The 21,571-nt window shown below is 44.0% G+C and overlaps 1 protein-coding gene across 2 annotated transcripts in view; it reads left to right on the top strand.

The window, feature by feature from the left end:
* The first annotated feature begins 473 nt into the window (after positions 1-473).
* dipk2ab (divergent protein kinase domain 2Ab) overlaps positions 474-21,571 on the top strand; it is a 22,521-nt gene continuing 1,423 nt past the window's right edge. The window contains exons 1-3 of one of the 2 annotated variants that reach the window (XM_034862204.1): positions 474-672; positions 7,132-8,033; positions 19,076-19,379. In XM_034862204.1, the coding sequence (XP_034718095.1) occupies positions 7,380-8,033; positions 19,076-19,379 (958 nt within the window). In that variant the 5' untranslated portion in view covers positions 474-672; positions 7,132-7,379. Of the gene's footprint in view, positions 962-7,131; positions 8,034-19,075; positions 19,380-21,571 lie in introns of both variants that reach the window. The other variant, XM_034862203.1, reaches the window with a different exon arrangement.

The following is a 21,571-nucleotide window of genomic DNA, read 5'->3' as shown; positions in this document are numbered from 1 at the left end:
GGCCCACAGGTCCTTTTACATGTTGTATTGACAAGTCTAACTTTCCAACTGATTACGTTATCTGATAAAGAAATCCAGGGGCTGCTTTTGTAGGCACACAACCTAACTACATATTCATGAACAGTTATCTTTGCATCCCCTTTGTCTTAATCACTTTATTTTTGCAGGGTGGTCTCGTCATAACCAGGATTCAGAGCATTTAACATTTTGTACACCATAGATAATAACATGTTTAGACCTACATTAGCGATTCCGTTTCCCATTCTTTCCATCACATGAAGTTGCATTGCACGGTAATGTCAGATAACGTTTATTTCACAGATTATGTTATAGTATCTTCCATCAAAAGTCAATTTTAGGGCTGACGGAGGCACTCTGCACTGGGGGGCGGTGTTCCAGACAAGACAATATTAGAATACTCGCTTAGCAACCACTGCCGTAAACAGAGAGCGGGTGTCGTAAAGGTTAAAGAGGCTGGTGTTGAAAAGAGTCGATACAGAACCCATTGTGGTGTTGGAGAGGAGTGAGCCGCTTCATGAGAGAAGAAGAAAAGAGGCAATTCTGTGACCACAAAGGGACCTCTGATAAGCGGGCAGATATGGACGTTAATGCACAGCACAGACGCGGTTGTCCTTTGTGAAGAGGACCGCGTCGTCCGGTCGGAAAGATCCGGTATATGAAGAGTTAAGACTCGACATCCCAACTGTTTATTTCAGCAGCTAGCAGGCTAACTGGCTAAATACCTAGGAGCTAGAAATTGGAAGCCCTTGTGAGTTTGCTTTATAGAGATCTCCGTCGATCTTTGCGAAGGCTGTTATTGTCGGTTACCGTCTGTAGTTATTCTCGGCGGTGACTTCAAGTATCCGCCGACCACCTCGTAAGTAGCCGCAACTTTAAAGAATGATTTCAACTGAGCGCTAAGCATTACACTACCACACAACCGGAGAGGAAAGGCATACAGGTTTGTTTCAGGTTTTCTTCTTCTCTTTGCATTGAACCAATTCTTTAATTTATATGAATTGGCAGTTTGATTTTTTTTTTTTTTAAAGAAAATCTAGCAGCTTCCGATTGATTCATTGGCTAAAAAACAAACAAAAACTCTAACAAATTTCTATATTTAGTATGTAATGTTACTAACGTACGAACACGTGCGTTTCTACCACCAGACACGATGAAATGATAAGATTAAGTTACATTCGACGTTGTTTTTTGTTTTTTTAGAAACCGACTCTCTTATCAGATGCCCACATGGGACAGGAGGTTTAATATTACTACAATTCGAGGTGCTGGGGACGTTATTTGTTACAACACAACTATCTTGGGCATCTCAAAATGAGCGTTTAGTACCTTACCTGTCCTATAATTAGTCGCATTGTCTTGTCTGTAGTTTTTTTCTTTCATTGGAGATTAGTCATGCCCATCACACGTATCGATACACAACTTAATGACGACTGCAAAATAACAGAATGCACAAAACTGCAATGGTCTGTCTTTTAAATCTTTATCTTCCTTTGGTCATTTGTGTGCAGAACATATATTATAGCAGCAACATCGGTGTAACCCTAAAAAGGTATTTATTTGCTTGAGACATTAACTTTTTTTTTAAATTGTTTGTTTCTTCAACTAAACATGTTTTTGCATTGCTTCCTATTGACTTAGTACTGTAGTTTTTGACTACTCAGATTAATATACCTCAACAAGTCTCCATTTGGCCAGCTTGATTTGAATTAATATGGCTGGCAGACATATAGGCTCAGGCGTAGAAAACAAGTGTAATCTGCAATAACAGCTAAACTGACTTGACTATTAGACTTCTGTGATTGGAGGCTCTTTGCAAACTTCTGCCCTTGATTCCTTCAAAGGAAAAATAGATTACCACAACTGTTCAGAGAAAGTCTACAATAAGTCCTTAGGAATTTATTTTTACAGTGTAATAAATAGAAAAGCGGTTTCGATTTAATTTTTCCCATAACAGGAGACTAATTGTGGAGCTTTTCTGCAAGGTTAGTCGACAAGGGAGCTATGAAAGTAAAAAGTCATACACGGAAGACTTTCTGCTGGTGGTTGATTTGAATGTTTGTCAGTGCTCAGCAGGGGAACGGCTTGTAATTGTAGCCTAAAAGCTCCCACGGGGGAAGTAAATTTCAGTTTTTGACCTCAAAACTCCCCAAATCCAACTTGGATAAAACATCTTCTCCAACAGATGGGGCTACATCAGGAGTGACCTTAAATTAAATAAGATGACTGTCAAGTAATTCATTTTCCTCTCCCACTCTAAACATATCCATTTGTTTAAAGTGAAGCTTGTTTTGACAGCTTGTTTAATCAATCCTAGTGTAGCTTCGCTGGGATGATCACTTGTTTTTGGGTAATGGCATTAACATGAGATGTTATATGTATGACAACTTTTCAAACTTCTTCAGTGGGATGCTGGCTTGTGCACAGGTGCAGCTGTTTAAATTAAACAAAAACATGTTATCAGATGAGGAATCCGGAGCATGTCTCCTTCTGCTGCATCAGTTTTGTGCAAAGCAGATACCATTTGATGTTGTCATTAAAACCTGTACAGTTTGGTTTGCGCCAGAGATGAATGGACTCATTTCCATGTGGCTATACTGCTAATTGGTGTTTATATTCTGAGGAGTCCATTTTCCATTAGGGATGCAAATGTTACTGTCATTTTTATCTATCCATCACTGTCTACGTGTTTGCAGTACTAAGACAATCCGGCTGTGGCTGAATGTTTTTTTGATCAAACATTATTGACTTCCTCAGTCGATAACCTTGGCAACAGTAGTTCCTCTCTCAAGCTAGAACCGCGCATTGCAATGAAGGGGGGGCTTTTCCTTTTGCTTTGAGTAGGGCTTGGTGGTAATTCAGGTGTTCACCGTAGGCAGACGTGTTCATGTGTGCATCCATTCAGAGACGGAGAACTGCTATGTATTTTAGTGATCTCTTTCCATTAATTTGCATCACAAGAGCAATAACTCAGTTTCTCTCACCTCACTGTCCATTAGCTATCGGTTGTATATATTTTTTTTTCTCCATTTCTTTCTATTTTTCCAACCCATCTACTGAATTCCAGTCCTTTTCAACACTTTCTCTTTGCACTCACTTTTTGCATTTCCAGTGGAATTAATCAAGCATGTTCATGTGTGGCTTGACTTCATTATATCATAATGAAGTTTAGCCTCGGGTGCAGCGAAGGAAATGGGTTAGCCCGAGAGTAGCTTTGCCCTCGTACACCATTATCAGAGACCAGCTTTACACAATGAGCTGTGGAAAAGATTGTTCAAGATGGCCATTTTCTTTTTAAACCCCTTTTTTCCTATCAGGGATGTTCTGTCAAAATCTAAGTTAATAAAAGTTGAACTATTTAGGTTATTACGATGTCCTATTCCTCTGTCAACCTTTTGTCATTCTGTTTTTAAGCTTTAAAAGTTTTAAAAATGGGACCTATTGCTTTATCGTGCGCCTTCTCTGTCCCAGTAATGAGCCGTTTTGCGGCTCTCAACATCTGCCAAACTTGGAACATTTTGAATGCGGGACTCATCTCCCATGCATGAGGAGTCAGGCATCCTTTGATTTGTCCTCTTTTCTTTGCCTCTCTTTTGGAGCACTCACCACAGTACTTTGTAGACGGAGTACGCTGAAAAACTTTATTACCCCAGTTTTGGCAGTGGCTGTGTAACATGAGAGGTAATTTGGCGCTCACTCTAAACAGGGTTTTCCTCATGGTATTGTGCATTGCTCTTACTCGCAGAAGGAGCAAGGGCATTGTGGGATAGGAAAGGAGGAGAGCGGCTGATTTTAAACATACGTTTTTGGTGGGCACAATGAGGTTTATCCAAAATAAAACCGCTTTAAATCTCCCCGCCGTTCTGTGCCGGTGAGTAACATCTGTGTTAGAATACAAAGCATCTTGCTTTAATTTAGAGCTCTGAGTGAACTTTACCCTTGTCAAAAACCTAAGTAGGCAACCTTGAGCTTGATACAGTCTGCTTTTTTTTCACTGCCTGTCCGGCTTTTTATTTCATTTAATTAATGTTTTGCAGGTGTACAATTCAAGTCAAAATCAAAAGTCTAGTGGGTTAATTACCAGGGGGGAAATATCCAGGGGAAAAATACCACTCATTCTTCTAATAAAACGCAATGTGTTGGTCTTATTCATGCTATTACTCTGCTTGTAGTAGCAGCAGGCTAGAAAAACGGTATTTCAATTCTTATACTCTTCTGCTTTATGGTAAACTGAAATGCAGGATCAAGGATAAGCCATTGGAAGATTTGTGAATTTCATTGTCAACATTTTTAGCAATTAAACACTTTGGTTGTCTCTCATTACCAGAAACTAAAGAGTGTGTGTGTGTGTGTGTGTGTGTGTGTCTTTCACTTCAGCAATTAGTACGGTCATTGACATAATCCATGTAACGCTTCATAGGTAATTGAGGCCTAACCGTTTCTCTGGAGAGGAGGAAGGAGCTATGTATTCTCCCTGTGTTTCAGCCACCAGCTCATGATTCTCAGCACTCGACGGCGTCCAGGTCTTGTCCGGGGCTTGCCCTTGCTCTCCGTTGCTTTCTCTGTAGGACGAAGGGGTGATCGTCTTCTCGGCCTGGTTAACGTTACGTTATATCTGCCTGTGTTAGATGCTAAAGAGCACCTGAACTGAGATCTTATAGCAACGGGATACTCCGTTTTCCCCCTCAAGCAATCGGCTTCCTGTAGTAGAAGGCACAAGGCAAACATCCTTCCTTTTTGGCTCCTATTGAAGTTGTTGTTTTTGGGGGGTTCTTTATACAGACTTTGTTTCTTTATTTCCCATCTTCCAATACACCTTTTTTCTATTTTATGATATGATTCCCTTGTAGAATTTGAATGAATTCTTCCCAGACACTTTTAAATTGTTGCGTTGGCGTTCTTTTGAGCGTTCTCATTGGGTCGGCTGAGAGGTTAGGCCTACTTGGTTATTGTTCATTTATTTCAACACTGGAGGCATTTTTGTCAGTGTGATGTGGACCTTCAGTTTTCTTTTATTTAGCTTTGCCCAATAAAATGTTGTTTCATGCTAAATGCGCAAAGAAGTATCTTTTTGTACTTTATATTTGTTTTGCTTCTAAAATATATCTCCGATTAAGGTGGGAATGAAGTAGTATATTCCAAATGTGTCCTCTAAATAAATCATTTGCAAAGCCAACCTTTACCATTTTATTATTGGACTGTTCATTATCATTATAAAATGAATGAATAAAGGCCATTATGATTTAAAGTAACTAATTGGTTTAAGACATCATTCAAAAAGGTTTTAAGATTGCTTCTATTTTATAATATGTAAAGTAACTTATTATCCCTATCTTCTTTATGCTACAATGAAGAAAGCATATGCTCACTGTTGAGTCACATTATAGTTTTAGATGTGTGGTGAGAATATAAAATATGTGTGTGTGTGTGTGTGTGTATTAATGTATGTAGTGCAGCTGGTTGTAGTTCCCCTATTTGGATATGGTCTATGTTCCGGTATATGTTAGTGAAGTTGGCCTGATCTGCTCAAGATATTTTCAGACAGTTGTGTGAGGTAAGAACTAGTGTATTCAGCTTCTTATCTGACACACCACAGCCGCACATCTCTCACAACCGCACCTGTCACACAACCAGCGCGGTCGTGGCCGCGTCGAGCCCCCGTGTCTTCCCAGATCCTAGCCACTTCGATCTGAAAGCAAAATGCAAGGAACCCATCGACACACACGCTAATCACACTAGTGTGCCTTCTCGTTAGCCATGCCCTCTCAAGTCAGCTGTCCTAATAGGCATGTCCTAATGAGCTTTAATTGAGGATGGCTAATTTGCATGGCCTGAGTCTTTGTCTTTTGTAAAGCGACTTATAAGATTTAAAAAAAACTCATTGCTTAAAAGCTGATTGGGAGGGTCTAGCATGGCTTCATCACGGGCAGACTACGGGGGGCTCGTGAGCCCCCTGAAACCATTCTTTGTGTACTCTAAGCCCATATTGTCGTCCTTCTTCCTTGCTTCGTTCTCAACGTTCCCTTCTCTGCTGACATCATGCCTAATGGAGGCATTCGCAGATTCTCTCTCACCCCCTCAACTACAGACGTTATTTTAGTGACACCAACCATTTTCAAAGAAATAACTTCAAAGCTTGATTAAAACGAAGCAGGGCAACTCTGATCAAAGGTTAAATTACGCACAGCATGGCTCTCTTCACAATGCAAAGGGAGATTTCTCCATTTGAAGCAAGAAGTGTAGGAGGGGGGAGAGGGGGGGGGCAGATTTTTATTTTGCTGTGCATTGAAAGAAAAGTGATGGTACTTTTGTGGCGGCAAAGAAAGAGCCCTGAGTAATCGTCCTCGCGAGGCAGCACATTTTATTTATACTAGGAGAGGATGTTGTACATTATCCAACTTTAGCTTTTATTTGGTTTTCTTATATTTTGGGGAGTATATAAGAAATGATTTCCCAAAGAGAGAGCTCAGACAGACACACAGACAGGGTTATTGAATTGGCTGTGGGCCATCTCATTGGTTTTTAAAAAGTAATGATATCTCTCGAATAACCTAAGCAATTAAAAATTGTGGGACAATTTCAGATGCCAGAGAAAGTGCTTTTTGGGTTTTCTGAGAGGTGTCGGATGTTAGCCCTTGCATTCACATACACAGGCAGTCGTTAGTCGGTCTGTCAAACGCAAGTCTTCCCATTCATTTTGAATAAAACCAGGAGAAAATGCAGTGGCCTGTAGCAAAATGTCAGATTCAACTTTATGAGAAACGAAACCCGATGTCATCCTGCGGCAACCAATCATTAAACCGGCGATCCGACTTGTCAGTCCCAGACTGTAAAAAAAAAAAAAAAAAAAAAAAAAAAGGGCTGAGCTTCCTGGTCTGAAAAGTGATTCCAATGTGAAAGTGCCCTGAACCTGCTTTCTACCTCTATTGCTGCCAAGAAAGTTTTAAAAACTGAGAAGAAAAAATGAAACTCATTTACTTAACTCCCTAGGAAGTTCAGTTCACTGTTAGATCCACCTTTTCCACTGCATGTTTTCCGTGTTATGAAATGTAGCTTTTTGATTTTCTCTGATGTAATGAGTTCCCCAATCTCTATTTCTTTGCTTGATTTCAGGCCTGCTGGCTCGAAGTTGCACAGAAACGCCAAGAAGGGAGAACATGACTCACTGGCCTCTGCCAGAGACTGGCACGGGGCAGCTGTGCCAACCTCGCCCCTGCCTGCTGCTCTAGAAGCTACCCAGTACATCATGACGGAGAGGCATTGAGGTCAGCTCCCTGACGATCATCTCAATACCTCTCCTCCTCCTCCTCCTCCTCCCTATCCCTCAAGAACCCCCTCCCCGCCCCGGCCTTGTCCCCATCATGCTGCGCTTCCTGCCTCTCAAACTTGGCCGCCTGTACCGCTGTCTGAAGCTCTTACTGGTTGTTGGGTTGTTTGTCATCTTGTTGATGAACACCCACAGCCTGTTTGCCTCCTTCCAGAAGAATGAGCTCACCGACAGACGCTTCATCAACCTCAACAAGTGTCCCGCCTGCTTTGGCACCAGCTGGTGCCGCAAGTTCATGAACGGCCAGGTTTCCTTTGAAACCTGGGGACGCCTGCGATTCCTAGACGTTTTCAATGTCAAGAATGTTTACTTTGCTCAGTACGGTGAGCCCAGGGAGGGCACCCGTCGCGTAGTGCTGAAACGGCTCGGCTCCAATCAGGAGCTGGCCGAAATAGACCAGAAAATCTGCAAGAGGGCCACAGGCCGGCCGCGCTGTGACCTCATCCAGGCGATGTACAAGACTGAATTTGCCCGGATCAACGGTGATGTACGCCTGCTTACTCCAGAGGTGGTGGAGGGCTGGTCAGACCTGGTGCACTGCCCCTCTCAGAGGCTGCTGGACCGCGTGGTCCGCAGGTATGCAGAGACCAAAGACTCAGGCAGCTTTCTGCTTAAGAACCTCAAAGACACGGAGAGAATGCAGCTGCTGATGACCCTGGCATTCAACCCGGAACCGCTCGTACTACAGGTACTGTGTCTGTTTGAACTGTGTGTGTATGTGTGTGTCTGACTGTTTTTTTTTTTTAAAGAAGATATTGCATCTCGATAAAGAGGTCTGTCAGCTGATCTGTGGCACCAGGTGTTTTCAGAGTTGTTGTTAAGTCCCAGCTCCTGGATTATCTTTGCTACAAAGAGGATACGAGCACCAGTACACATCAGGCCAGGGTGTTGGCCCACAAAGTTCCCAGTAAATTACAGGGTGGGAAATCCTCCTTGTCCTTCCTCTTCCATACATCTGAGACGAGCCATTACACCCTCCCCTAAACTCTAGGCTACACCGAGACTACGCGTCCGCTATGTGGTGCACACATATTCCCCTGCTTGATTATAGAAGGGTTTAAGAACTGTGGCCTCCGAAAAGATGAGAGATTTTGGCTGGCGGCAATACTGCATATTTAACACTAAATGTAGGGCAGTTTGAATTATTGAAGAATGCATCTGTAAATGGTCCAAGTTGTTTTTAATTCGAATATACATCTATGTCCAATGGATTTTCTTCATTTGTGGGAGACAGCACGGGGAGGGATCTCTTACAGGCTGCTAAGCGGAATTGGTAACAATTTTCTTCCAAAATAAAAGTTTTTTTTATTTTATTTTTATTTTTTATTTTTTTTAAGGTTTTGACCTAGAACCGAGATTTAAATTTTACGACTTGATGAACTGACAAAACCCAAGACATTGTTGCTTTAAGCCTTTAGTTTTGATGCTAATGTGACAGGTTGTGCCCCGCATTTTTGAAATTTGCCCAACAGTTGGTCTAATTATAATATTGTGCGGCAACATTAGACATATTTAATTGGACATAGAGTAACTGGTACATGCTGCCAAAATCCAAAGTGTGCCTGTTTAAATTGTCTTGCTTTGACACCAGGTTAGGTGTAAAACTACAACCCTTCTCTATTCTGTCATCCTGCATGTCAAAGCAGACGTTATAACATATGTCCCTTTCCTTTTCCCTCAATGATTTCGAATCAGCCAATCAATTTCAATTTGAGTCCAGCATTGGCCTAGTCAGAACAACAATGGTCATGGCCCATGTAGACATTCAATAACTTATGCTGACCTTCAAGATAGACCCCCCAGACATAGGACCGGACACCTCCAGGCATTTCAGAGGACAAAAGGCGAGATCAGCCTTTTAGTCCGGTCAATCTATAAAATCTGATTAGCCTTGTGTGTTCGCTTGCACTCCTTTCCCTTTCTCCTTTTTTCTTTCTCAATTTGTCATTCTTCTGTCTGTCATTTGCTTCTATATTTTCCCTTCCGCTTGTGTGCGCTCCCCCCCCACACAAAGACACAATCCTTATCTTGCACACCAACACATAAGGCATACACGTCCCTCTCATAAATTGTTGATCTCATGCTGAACTTGTGACCTGCGGCAAGTATAAGAAAGACCTATAGGGTGCGTGTGCACCAGAAAAGTGGGAACAGGTTGTAGTTGAATTGTGTGAATGGGCAGTATACAAAGGAAATGTGCCAGACATCTCAGAGGCTCACAGTGCCTTGACTGTTCATCAGCATCACTGAACTCAAAAGATGAGGAGAAAATGTGCTGAGAGACCGAGGGACCCTATACACGAGGTTGGGCAGCAGTAGACCATAAAGAATTAATTGCCTCTATAGAGATTGAATAGGAGACGTGCTGTCCTAAAACACCTTTTTTTTTTTTTGTCAGAGGTGAGCGCTACTGCTTGGGGACTGGTTTTAACAAAAGGTAGAGGAATGTGGGCTGAGCTTTATGACCAGTTATTTAATGAAAACTGATCCGTATTTCAACTATTTATCATGCTGCTTTGTTGTCAGGCCTAGAGCAATGTTTCATTTTGCATGGTGGTAGCTATAGATATAGCACTATATCTATGGTTGTAGTCACCTCTTCTTCAGTAAGTTGGATAAGCCAGTATTACTGGGTGTATGATTTAAAACATTTGCCATATTTGGTGTAAATTATTTCTTACTGTCTTTGTTTGACAGTCTGTGGATTTTGGGTCTCTTTCCTCTGTACAGTAGAATAATAACATTAATGATAACACATTTCTGCTGTCTGCTCAGTGAGCTGCACTTTCTCCCACAATGGCTTATGTTTCCAGTCTTTTGAAACCACAGGCAGTAAATCGGCCCCGTTTCACTATGAGAAACTAGACCTTCTTTGTCAGTGGGAAACAATCTGCTGTGTTGTTTCGGCTCTGTCCAACAATGCGTTGTCTGTGTGCTTCTTGGTAAACAAGCATTCACTGATAGACACACACACACACACACACACACACCATCCCCACTCCTGTGTCACATTGAAGACAATTTGCCTTTGAGGAATAAATATTTTTGGAGGGCAAAATGACGACAGCCAAACAAGAAAATCCTTTTGCAATGGTCCATACTAGGGCTGCAGGATTATGGCCAAAATGATAATCACAATTATTTTGATCAACACTGTGATCACGATTATTTGATTTTTAACCGAAATAAATTGTATTGTCACATAGGCTATTTATAACAGCCTTCACATCCATATTATTATAGTTGTATAGACATAAAGCTGCAACACCTGTAAAATAGCTGTTTGAAATAAATAGCGTAGAATTTTTGTTTTTTTTAAATGTATCTCTGAGAAAGCCCCTTCACTTGTTTTCAACAATAACTGATTTTAAAAGAGCCGGGAAGAGAGGCCGAGTGCAACGGACTCTACTCACAGAGAGACGGCTGACTCATTTCAGCACGGGTCGAATGGCGGGTCAGCGGAGTTACACACGTTGTGTGTATGAAATGTCTGTATCGTCACTGCGCTGCATTTTTATGAGCTATGATATTCATGCCTGTGATATTCATGCCATGGGTCACATCTTTTGCAGGTCCAACAGGCTCCGTCTCACACGTTGTTACTTTACGAACTGAAGTTAGTTGCATTCAATAATTTCTTCTGTGTTTTCAGCTAACCTGTCCACATAACATTGGACCTTTTTTTGATTTATTTTTTTATTTATTTTTAACATTTCACAGATAAGTTGGCCCGGAAAGGTTTTTCTGTTACTGTGATAAATCTAGTTGTGTTGTCTCTTTGCCAACCAGAGAAATGACTTGATACTGTTTTAATGTTACCTCTCATTCGGCAGTAACCTGTCGAATGAGAGGTAAATGCATTCTTCTCATTTTCCCCGGCTGGAAGCTTATTTGCCATCCTTGGCTTCTCTCCTTCCGGCTAGATGACTCACTGATTCATCGAGAGATGGTTGTGTTTGATGGAGTACATCTGGCCCAACCTTAAATTAGTTCGATTTAGCCTGTTCCTCCCTTCCATATCATTAAGCTCTGTGAGTTAGCCAGGAGCATGTGACTGTGCTTGCACCCTTTTTGGTCCTCAGCCGTGTCTTGCTCAGTGAAGCTGAGAATAGGATGTGACAGGGCTGTGGGGTTAACTCAGTCGTCTCCTCCAGACTCAAATCTGTGCTCTCCCCGACACCCCTCTCTCTTACTTTTTCTTTTCTTTTTTTCTTTTATTACCGCCTCTCCCCACCTTCCACAGTCAACACACCGTCCTCACCTGACATGGTCGTCAGAAGGCATGAACTGCTCACGCAACCCCGCCTTTTTTTCCCCCCAGAACACGGGCGACTTGACACGGATACTAAATCGGAGAAGCGACGGATGAGAGAGATTAGATGGATGACCTTATCGCCTGTTCCTCCTAAGATTTTTGACAGCTGCATTTGAATGCAAATGTGAAAGTAAACATTCACAGCACTTTGAGCAAACACACTAGCAGCTTGTTTGAATCTTTAAAATGGGGGGGATGCCTCTTTGGTATGCTGTTGATTTAATGAGGCTGTGCATAATCTATTACGATGCTCATCCACTTTGGGATGCTAAGCCAAAGTAAATAGTATAAATTCTGAGGTCTTCTTGGCACAAAGGAAGGCAAAGGTGGTAATTCGACTGTGAGCAACTGAGCCTTGATATATTTTTTTGATATGAAAATGAATTTAATTAGATCATAAGTAGATGTGCAACCTGCCTACACCTGCTAGGAGTTAGACAATCGTATAACTATATCATTTAAAAAAATTATAGTGAATTGGTGTTGCCGTGTTTTAAATTAAACAAAGCGGCTGGGTAAACAACGATCCCGGAGAAGAAATTAGTTTTTATCTGTAACACCGACGCAATTATCTTTACAGCTTGGCAAATAAAATATACATAAAAAAAAAAAAAAAAATCAGAAAAACAGAGACACCTTCACAATCTAATGCATTGCAATAAAACAGCTCTGTAACAATATAAAATCTCTACAATATTGTATAATAAAAAAAGCCCTGAGCAGGGTAAAGCGTGGACAGAGGATACACAGAGTTTGAGCATTTATATTGTCTTTGCAGGAAAAACTCATGCAATCTCATGGTCTGGCTTTCTGGGTCATGCCTCTTTACAAAGAGGATCAAAGCCTGTTTTGTTTTTAGTTTAATTTCTTTTCATTTAATAACAGACGCTGCATGCTAGCCCAGCTTAAGTGAGAGCCTTCTGTCTCTAAGGCCGGCTCAGTGGCTGAGGTCCACCGGTAAATAGTATTTAAGTTGCTAGTCTGTGATTACAACCTTTTGTTTTTGGGTCTGGGGGATTGCGACGCTCTTAGCACATAAGAGAAGAGGTTGTGTACGCTGCTTAACCCTGCTTCAAGTGCTCCCAAACCCCCTTTCATTATTCTTATAGGCCTTTGTGTACAGACTGAATCCTGTTAGGATAAGACAGGGAGTTATCTGGGCCTGACTCCCCTCTTTTGGCTGTCGTCACTCCATGGAGGCCCTGGTGGAAAGGGGAGAAGGAAGAGGGGAGTGGAGGGTTTGTGTGAGCCTTGTAGTGTTTTCCCCCATTTGAATGAGCCAGCCGCTCGTGTTACCATAATCCTTTCTCTCTTTCTACCGTTGTCCAAACACACACACACACACACATGCATGGCAGCTGTGTTTGGTTAGGTAAATGCCTGTGGCTGAACCCCAACACTCCTTCACTTATCCCACCCACAAGCTCCTTTTTTAGACTTCAACCCCCACCCCCATCTCCCTACTGTTACAGCCCGCCCTCCAACCTACCTCATGCCCAGCTCCTGAAGACCCAGTTCTGCAACGCTGGAGAGTCTAACCCCCATTCACAACTCTCCCTGGGCCCCTTTTTAAGATGGCCAACATGGATCTGGAACAAGTGGTTCTTTACTCAGCCGTGTCCCCTTTGCACATCAGCTTGTTTCACCCAAGTCACCCTTTTAAATTGTTAAAACAACTTTATTTTAACTGGAGGGTGGGATGTTTTGAAACTAGTCTCATCTTGTATTATGTTAGTTGAGCATTAGAGAATATCTAGGTGTTTGCCCTGTTCGTCAAAGATTTTAGACTGCAGGGTCAGTGTCTCCCTGCTCACTACTTCCTCGGCTGCCCCCAAAAATAATTGGCGCCTGCTCTGAAATACACATCCCTTGATGTAGGCCTGAAACCCACAGCCCTCAGGTCTAAGGCCAAGATTCACTTGGGTTCCTCCGCGACCGTGTGGGCAGCAATACCACCTAGACTGAGTCAACACCACTGCCTGTGACTTAATACATTCCTCGTCTTCCAGTGGTGAGGATTTATGAGGTGGCTCTGCGCAGTGGCTCAGGTTCAGGTCGGCAAAGGGTTCCGGTTATCAGCTATCAGCGGAGTGTATACTAGCAACCCTAAGCTGCACTGCACTCGGCTCTCATTCCTCTTCCTGCTCCCATTCTCTCTCCATAGAGCAGAGGCCTGCAGAACCCAAAGATGGAGCTAACCCATTTCTATCAATGCATGGCAGAGCTCACTGAATCATGTGCACACACTTTCCCGTTGCACAAGCCAACTGTACGTGGTCTTACTTGATCTATCTACCTGACCTCCTTGGTTTGATGTCTCACCTGAGCGCATTGTGCACACACGCATGCGTGCGCGCACACACATACGCACACACAAACACAGCAGTCCTTTCTAGTTTGTCTTCATTCAAAAAAAAAAAATCTTTTTCTGTTTCCCAAGACTGCTGCCAGCTCCACAGACTGTGCACTCTTTGAACCGCATGTCTGGTAAAGAAAGAGGACGGGCCAATGCTAAATTCAGAAACACAGTCTCCATCTCCCTTTACTCTTCTTTCTCCTCTACAGACAGACACACATACTCCCTCCTCAGCCTGGTGCTCTGACTAGGCATTACCTGTCTTCCATGTCTGGAACCGACAGCATCGCTGTCCTGTATTGCAGGTTTTTGGGGTGGAACAAAGAGAGAGGGAGAAGCGGGGTTAGCAGGAAAAGCAGCAGCAGCAGCAGGAGACAAGAGCAAAAGAGAAGAAAGGGATAGCGCCATGTGTGCCAGGATGAGGAGTTAGCGCCCGCTCCCCTGTGGGGCCTGAGCTCTCGCTACGAACTAACCAACTGGATTTTAAACTTAAATGGCCAGCAAAATTCCAGACGGGGGCTCACCACACATCCTCCTGACACGCGAGGTCACCAGGAGAGCTATACAGAGAAAAAAAGACAAGTCCTTTTCCGCAGCCCTAGCCTCGTGGAGCAGAGGTCACTCCTTCTTAATGCCCTAAGCTCCACTTGATAAAGCGGCTAAAAAATGTTCATTTTGCAACATGAGGGTTTAAAGTTTTTTTTACTTGCGGTTATTGTGTTTAACTGAATGCGTCAGTCCGCCACGCTTTACCTTCTTACCTTGACTAGTCCTGTCCCGACTTGTTTGCTATGATGCGGAGGGATTTAGTTGAGGACAGAAAATGTTGAGAATTTACACCACACCCTGCTCCAGGCTTTAACAAGCTGCACACATGAAACACCTCTGTGGCAAACTACTAATTTCCTTTTTTGTTGTTGCTGTAAATAGCTGTGGTTGCAGGATGAAGGCAACTGGTTCTCTTTAAATCCTGCATTCATAAACACTGTGATGGGGGTGTGTGTCTGTGCATGTGTGTTTGATGGACCAGTGTTCTTTGCGGACCGGCCAAGGCTATATCTTGGGAGTCGCTCATGTTTACTCGGCTTCTGAATAGAGGGTTGTTATCAGCCCTGGTCACGTTGCATGTTCTCATTCACATGCACTTGGATACAGTTTCACATAGACACACACAAACACACATGCAAACGCGCACAAAGAGCCTCTTTCGAACTCACTCTCTCTCTCTCTCTCTCACACACTCACACTCACACTCACACACACGCCCTCCCCTGAGTGGCCCAGTAGAAGGGCATGTCTTTGTCAGCAGATGTCAGGACGCAGGTGTGTGTTGCTGTGCCTCTCGCTCCATTCGTTTCATCCTCTTCTCCAGAGGCTGCCCATTTGTCTGTGGCCCTGTTTCATTTCAGCCCACTCCAATCTCTCCCCCAAGAGGTTGCCAGTGTGTCTGTTGTATTACAGGGAGGAGAGTGGAAAGCACAAACATCCCCCCCCCGCCCCCTCCCCAGTCAATGGTACTGTAGTTCACCGGCACAACCCTTAAGATTAGATTAGTTAGACTTGAGCCTAGAAGTCAGTGTGAGGTCGTCTGTAATGAAACGATTCTGTTTTGGTCTGTTTTCCACCCTCGCTTTCATTGTCCCCAGAGCCAGGCTCAATTATTTCTGCAGCGCTGCGAGAACGGCTAACAGAAAAATGTGTTCGGAAAATAAGAAGAGCATTTGGCGCCAAGTTCTTTAAGTTGAGGGTTTTGCTAAGCAGAAGATAAAAGGATTCTTTTTTCCCAATGACAGGAACAAGAAGTGATAAGACCATTTTTAAAGTAGTAAAAGTTGCTGAGTTGTGAGATTGGCAATTTTGCACCCTCAGCATTTTTTTCAATGGCATAACATCGAGAGACGACTGGTAAAATTCACTACCTGTGCAGTCCCCTCACATACAAGAGAGCGCGCGCACACACACATACAGTACCTCCAAATCTGCTAAGAGTGCAGTGGATGTAGTGTTAGGGTGAGCTTTCCAATTTATTTCGTCCACCCCCCTCACCTCAATGCCTCATTGCGGACGTTAATGACTTCTGCAGAGTAACCGTTTAAAGAGCGCTAAGGGAGAATGATTCGTAGGACACGTGGAGTATTTATCAAGCTCAGCTACAGGAGTATGAATCCTAAGCTCATGTGACCACTTCCATGTGTCTGCCTACACTGTTCAGTAGTTCTCACCTTTTATACTTATTGCATATGAAATTTTAAAAATGGAAAGCTCATAAAAATGGGCATGAGTTGTTGAGCCGTCTGTAGTTGACGCAGTGCAATGAGCCTGTCAGAGCAGTGAATGAACGGCGTCTATGTTAAGACTCACGGACGAGGGTCGGACAGACGCAAAGATGTTCTCATAACAGCCATTGACAGTGTCTTAAAGTAGCCTTTGGGCAATCATCCCTCTCCTCCCTCCCATCAGCCATCCCTCCCTCCCTCCCCTCCATCTGCCGTCGCTCTACTTGTGCTCCCATTCAGGCTGCAACCTGACAACAAAGAGAGAGATGTGTTTAGCAGGCAGGTCTTTGCTGGTTTATTCCTCCTGTCTACTGGAGCGGAGAAGTGAAAGACACTCTGTTTGTCTCTTCTGTTTTGCTGTCTCCATCGTATTCTTTTGCTCTCTGTCTCCACACCACCACCACCCCCTTCCCTACATTTATCCATCCGCCCTGAAGGGGTGAGTGTGGGAGGATGGTGTTTTTTACAAAGCAGGTTTAGCCGTAAAATTGGACAGGCTAAGTTTTGTCAACAAGACCAAGAGCCGCTTAGATTTGCAGCAACATAAAGCGATCGGAGGTTTGAATCTGGGTCAAAGGGAAGCGGGCCTAATAGGGATGTACCCCCAAATGATCCAGCTTCAAGCTAATCTGTCTCTACCAACTTCAGAAATTAGAAAGCCATTTTAGGTATTTAGCCTGTAAAGTCTCTAATCCTAAAATCTCTTATTTAGGAATGCCCATTGACTCACAACATCTCCGTAGTCGTGCATTGTCTCCTTCCCAGCCTGTATTTAGGAGCGTAGTGAGCTGGAACCTTTTCTCACTTTCAAGACATATCTACTTCCTCATATTTCCCTTTTGTGTCAAGTCTGCTATATCAGAAAATATAGAGGCAGCTATTAAGCCAAGAGTTTTTGGGGAAGTTGGGGTATATTGTTGCCAAGTCTATGGATGACAAGCACAGACCGACAGGCTGCTGGAAGCCAGTAGTTTCCTGGACAGACTTTTGTCTGGCCCACAATTGATTGGGTCCCCTTAGGGAATGGGTTTGAAAAAGACTGCATTGGATGCAACTTATCGTTGTCCTGCCCTCTTGGTGGTGGATCTTTCTTAAAACGGATGGGAACAGGAGATACGCCTATGGGATAGATTTACAACGCAGACTGTCAACGTCAGACTGTCCGTTTTGCTGTAGATTGTAGAAAAAATCAAATAAAAAGACTCATTGTTGCATAAAGATCTTGATTTGTCACCCTTAAAATGATTCTAAGGTTGCTTGTCCAGTCTAGGACCCATTGCAAGGCATCTTTAGCCTTCACTTTGGTCTTGAATACATATAGCAAATTATGGCCTAGTCAAGGAATGTAATAAAGGAGCTCAGCAGCAGCATAGTTTCAGGAGTGTCTGAGAACGAATGTCTCAACACTAGTCAATGCTGCAAAAGGGAACCGTCAAATCGCTGCATAGCCATTGGTTCATCAAGCAGTGTTTGTTTTAAATTTTTTTTGTCACCTTCAATCTCAATCTGGCTCAGGTCCAGTTGCTGTGTTTGAGAGAAAGCAGCTGCGTGGCCGGCAAGAGGAGGGTTAATTTAATGTTTTAAGGTTATTTGTTAAAGGGAGTTAGAGCAGCCATGCATATTTAAAACCACCCATCACTACATAAATGAAAGCTGGTGAAGTATAAAGTTACAACAATTGTAAAGTGAGACATAACAGTCATAGTAGTTCCCTACCTTACCTGCAGTGGCATGGTGCGTGCCCTGTCATATCGCCGACGCAATTGCCTTTCAGAAAGCGAGGGCTACTGAGGCTGCTGTGAAACATGAGCACTTCTGATTCTCTGTCTGTGCGGCGGCTGCCTGCCAGAAACGGCAGCCGTGGAGAGGTTTGTTACATAGGAAATGTGGGCTATCATTAAGCTAGCATATGGCTGGGGGTTTATTGTAAAAGATAGAGGCCTACGGCGGGGGGGGGGGGGGGGGGTGGTTCATCTAAAAGATGATCACTTGAAGGGGAAACTCATGTGGGCTACGGGAAAAAGGTGTGTTTGTGTGCGTCCACTTGGCTTTGAGTGATTGCAGACAACGATGCATGTTTTTGTTTGACCTCAAAGCAAAGCTGAGAGATTATGGTTTTTGTGTAGCACTGTGTGCACTTCCTACTTGCGGTATTTCCTTGTCATATTTATCAGTTTTAACCTTGTAATACACAGGGATTTCTTGTCAGCATGCCCACACTGAATTTACTCGGTTAGCCAGCATCATACAGCAGTTTAAATTGCCCTGCTGCTGCATCACAACACATAAGGCTTCCCTGCTAACTGCTGCTACCACAAATCACCTCCGATCAGTTCTCTGGAAGCACTGAGTGTAGCAGCGTACATCAGCGCAAAGCTGTGGGGCTTTAACACAAACTGGCTCGTTTCTTTTATTAAATGTAATCCTTTATACCCAGTGCTGGCTTCGTTTCACGTGACCCTCGGGCAGATTTTCAACTCTTGTGCTTAGAATTGTGAATCAAAAATGACCCAGGGCTGCACACGGCAACTTTGTGTTTGAAGTCTTGGTTCTTTTTCTTCCTCGTCTGTCTCTAAACTGGTTTCTGTGCAAGTTAAACAAATATTTTCTGACAGTGTGAAGGTTCTCCTTATTTGTGTTCGCATTTGCTTTTCAAAGCCAATGGGCTGTTTCGGTTTTTCTTTCAGCCAACTCTACATTGCAGAGCCTTCTTCAACCCTACTTTTATCGGTCTCTTCTTATTTTAACAATGTTTTCTGTTCTCATCTGTTTCTCCTTCCCAGAGCTTTCCATCAGACGAAGGGTGGCCGTTCCCCAAGTACCTGGGAGCGTGTGGGCGCATGGTAGCTGTCAACTACGTGGGCGAGGAGCTGTGGAGCTTCTACAACGCACCCTGGGAGAAGAGGGTCGACCTGGCACGCCAGCTCATGGACATTGCCGAGCAGCTCACCAACAACGACTTTGAGTTTGCCCTCTACCTGCTCGATGTCAGCTTTGACAACTTTGCCGTCGGCCCGCGGGACGGAAAGGTCATCGTTGTTGACGCCGAGAATGTTCTCGTGGCAGACAAAAGGCTGATCAAGCAGAGTGAGTGGCAGCGTCAAGTATTACCTGAACGCACATGTGCTTTGGTTGGTGTGTCCACATGTCTGGGAGTGATGCCTAGCACAGCTTATTATCCCGCTTTCTTTGGCAATTCAATGTGGGTTACACCTTCAAACATTACCACCTCTGGAGATACATGGGAAGATGTAGCATGGTTTGAACCCTCTGGAAACACTGCACTGTTTGTCAAAACTATAACTACCAACTGTAGGTCATGAGGCAGGTTTGAGGAAAGGTCTCAAGGGACAGCTTCCTCTTTTCTAAGAATACACTTCTCTCACACGCCTTGTGCTTGCAACACGCTCGTCCCATCAAAGAAAAGATAGTTCAGATAACAAACCATCTCCGCTGCCCTAGTTTTTTTTGCCTCTCAGAATAAACCTCATAACAAGGACATAGAGAGCAATACATCACACACTCAGTGTGGCAGGTTTCTACCCCTCAGTCCCCCTTCCTAGGGCTACTTCAAAGAAAGCAACGACCACCCAGTCAGACTTAGATTTATCCCTTTTCGCAGGAATCCTATTAGAGTGATAAACTGTTGTGTCGCTAGGTGTGGAGGTACCGCCGTGTGTGTGTGTGTGTGTGTGTGTGGGTGGGTCGGTGGGTTTGGGGTACTTTTTTTTCTGTTATTTGGAGGTAAGTATTGTGATGGATTCATCTTGAGAAGTGCCACTTTGCAAATTACAAGATCTAACACCAGGAAGCCGCGTTTAGATGTGTTACATAGCACTCAAACATGCCCTCTAGATTTTGTCCCCTTAAGTTTGTACTTGGTTACCTGTGTGCACCCCATACTCAAAAGTTTGAATATTTACCTCATTTTGCAAATAGCTGCAATTCCCCCCCCCCCCCCCCCCCCCCCCCCCCCCCCCCCCCCCCGCCCGTCCGCTGTCTGACACATGGCCGTGACCTCGCAATACTCAGTATTCTTCAGAACCCATGCCCCCCCTCCCCCTGTAGCCCTTGGCAAGTCTCGAAGCACATTTCAGATTGAGACTCGCTATGTTTGGCCAACACATTTAGAGCTTGACAATGCAAGCTGCGTACCCTGGCCAATGCAACGGTTTCCGAAGAATAATGGATATTGCGAGGTCACGGCCATGTGTCGGACAGCAGCAGGAAACGGGCGCCGTAACCTCCCAAGGCTCCACAAGCAGAGAATCCAATCCCTACAATTAGAGCCTGAGAAAGTGAGTTAAAGTGTGTAGTGCGACTCTCATCAGTGTGAACTGAGGCCAATTGATTTGCAAATCAAACGCACACAAAGCCACGCGCAGTTCCACTCTCTCGTTAGGGGCATCCAACGAGAGAGGATGGTTTTGGACAACACATGCTGTATAATGTAACGCACACTTCACTCACTCACATTCTCGTCTCTCCCCGACACAATCACTTCCTGGGTTACACAAATGCAACAACGCTGGAAACACACACCGACACGCTCTCTTTTTTTCCTCACATTTAATAATGCACTCTAACACAGGCATGCAGTGTTAAAACCGTCTGGTTCCCTAGAACGCCACGCTAACAAGCATTTCAGGCCCAATGTCCCTTCTTAGTCCGCCCTGGGAAGGCGGAGCAGTGAGATGACTGCATACGAGTCCGACATGAGCGCCTTAACATCTGAGGTGCAGGAGACGGGCGAGGCGGCCTGCCCCGCCCACTGCTCTCCCACTCATTTGAATTGGAAATTATTTTCTTTGCTTTGGAAATGTTCTAGCTTTGTTTCGCTCAGGCTCAGGCGCTGTAAGAGTGGAAGTGAGGGGATCTGGCTGCAAGTAAATAGACACACACACACACACACACACACACACACACACACACACATATATACAGACTCTCTTGATGGCAGCTGTCAATCAGTGCTGATGTGTGATGCATGGCAAGCTCTGAAACACTAATTGCTTTCACCTCACCTTGCTGCTTGTGCGCGCGTATTCTTGTAGGTTTGTGTGCGGGTGCTGTGCATACACACGCACAACCATCTTCATCACCCTCACTGATTGAGGTCGATGTGCCCCTCCTTTTTTGGGGGGGGGGGGCCCTCAGGAGCCCCTCGCTAACATGGCAGCACTGGATGTTTTGATTGAGTTGTTCTGATGAGCCAGAAGATAAGTGCATTACAACGCTGATACACTGATCATGTGTTTGCGTCCTCTGGGTCCACCCCC

This window comes from Etheostoma cragini, chromosome 22 (genome assembly GCF_013103735.1).
Source record: "Etheostoma cragini isolate CJK2018 chromosome 22, CSU_Ecrag_1.0, whole genome shotgun sequence".
Lineage (NCBI taxonomy): Eukaryota > Metazoa > Chordata > Actinopteri > Perciformes > Percidae > Etheostoma > Etheostoma cragini.
Note: the sequence above shows the minus strand (reverse complement) of the source record. Positions and strands in the feature narration are given on the sequence as shown.